Source organism: Myotis davidii, unplaced genomic scaffold (genome assembly GCF_000327345.1).
Source record: "Myotis davidii unplaced genomic scaffold, ASM32734v1 scaffold509, whole genome shotgun sequence".
NCBI classification, from domain to species: Eukaryota; Metazoa; Chordata; class Mammalia; order Chiroptera; family Vespertilionidae; genus Myotis; species Myotis davidii.
The window spans coordinates 774,584-774,972 of record NW_006382996.1 but is presented as its reverse complement, the minus strand read 5'-3'; the positions used below and the strand labels follow the sequence as shown (position 1 = coordinate 774,972).

The following is a 389-nucleotide window of genomic DNA, read 5'->3' as shown; positions in this document are numbered from 1 at the left end:
CACAAACATCCAGGGCCTCCCCGGCGGCGTAGTGTCGGGCTGAGCCCCAGATCCCGAGCTCGCGCCGACACCCACCTCCCGAGGGACTCCGGGCCCTCCAGCACCGAAGCCGGAGAGCCCCTTGTGTGTCCCGCCGTTTCCTGGAAAGTAGAACCAGTCACCCTGCGGCCTGTGCAGGCCTTGGGATGAGAGGTGGGTGGGGGCACGGAGCCGGCTCCTCATACTTATGCCTTATTCCCACCCAAACCCAGGTGGAGCGACCCCGTTACGTTAGAGATGAAAGGCTGGGGCTGGCCGGCCCTGCTTCTGGGGGCCCTGCTGGGAGCCGCCTGGGCTCGGACGGCCCAGGATCTACACTGTGGAGGTAAAGACACAGAGAGAAGTGTGTG

At 65.3% G+C, this 389-nt stretch overlaps 1 protein-coding gene across 3 annotated transcripts in view; it reads left to right on the top strand.

Moving 5' to 3' along the window:
- The first annotated feature begins 6 nt into the window (after nucleotides 1–6).
- Nucleotides 7–389, top strand: part of CNPY2 (canopy FGF signaling regulator 2) — a 3,634-nt gene continuing 3,251 nt past the window's right edge. The window contains exons 1-2 of one of the 3 annotated variants that reach the window (XM_015557424.1): nucleotides 7–123; nucleotides 252–364. In XM_015557424.1, coding sequence (XP_015412910.1) covers nucleotides 277–364 — 88 coding nt within the window. In that variant the 5' untranslated portion in view covers nucleotides 7–123; nucleotides 252–276. Of the gene's footprint in view, nucleotides 365–389 lie in introns of all 3 variants that reach the window. The other 2 variants (XM_006777869.2, XR_001512180.1) reach the window with 2 other exon arrangements.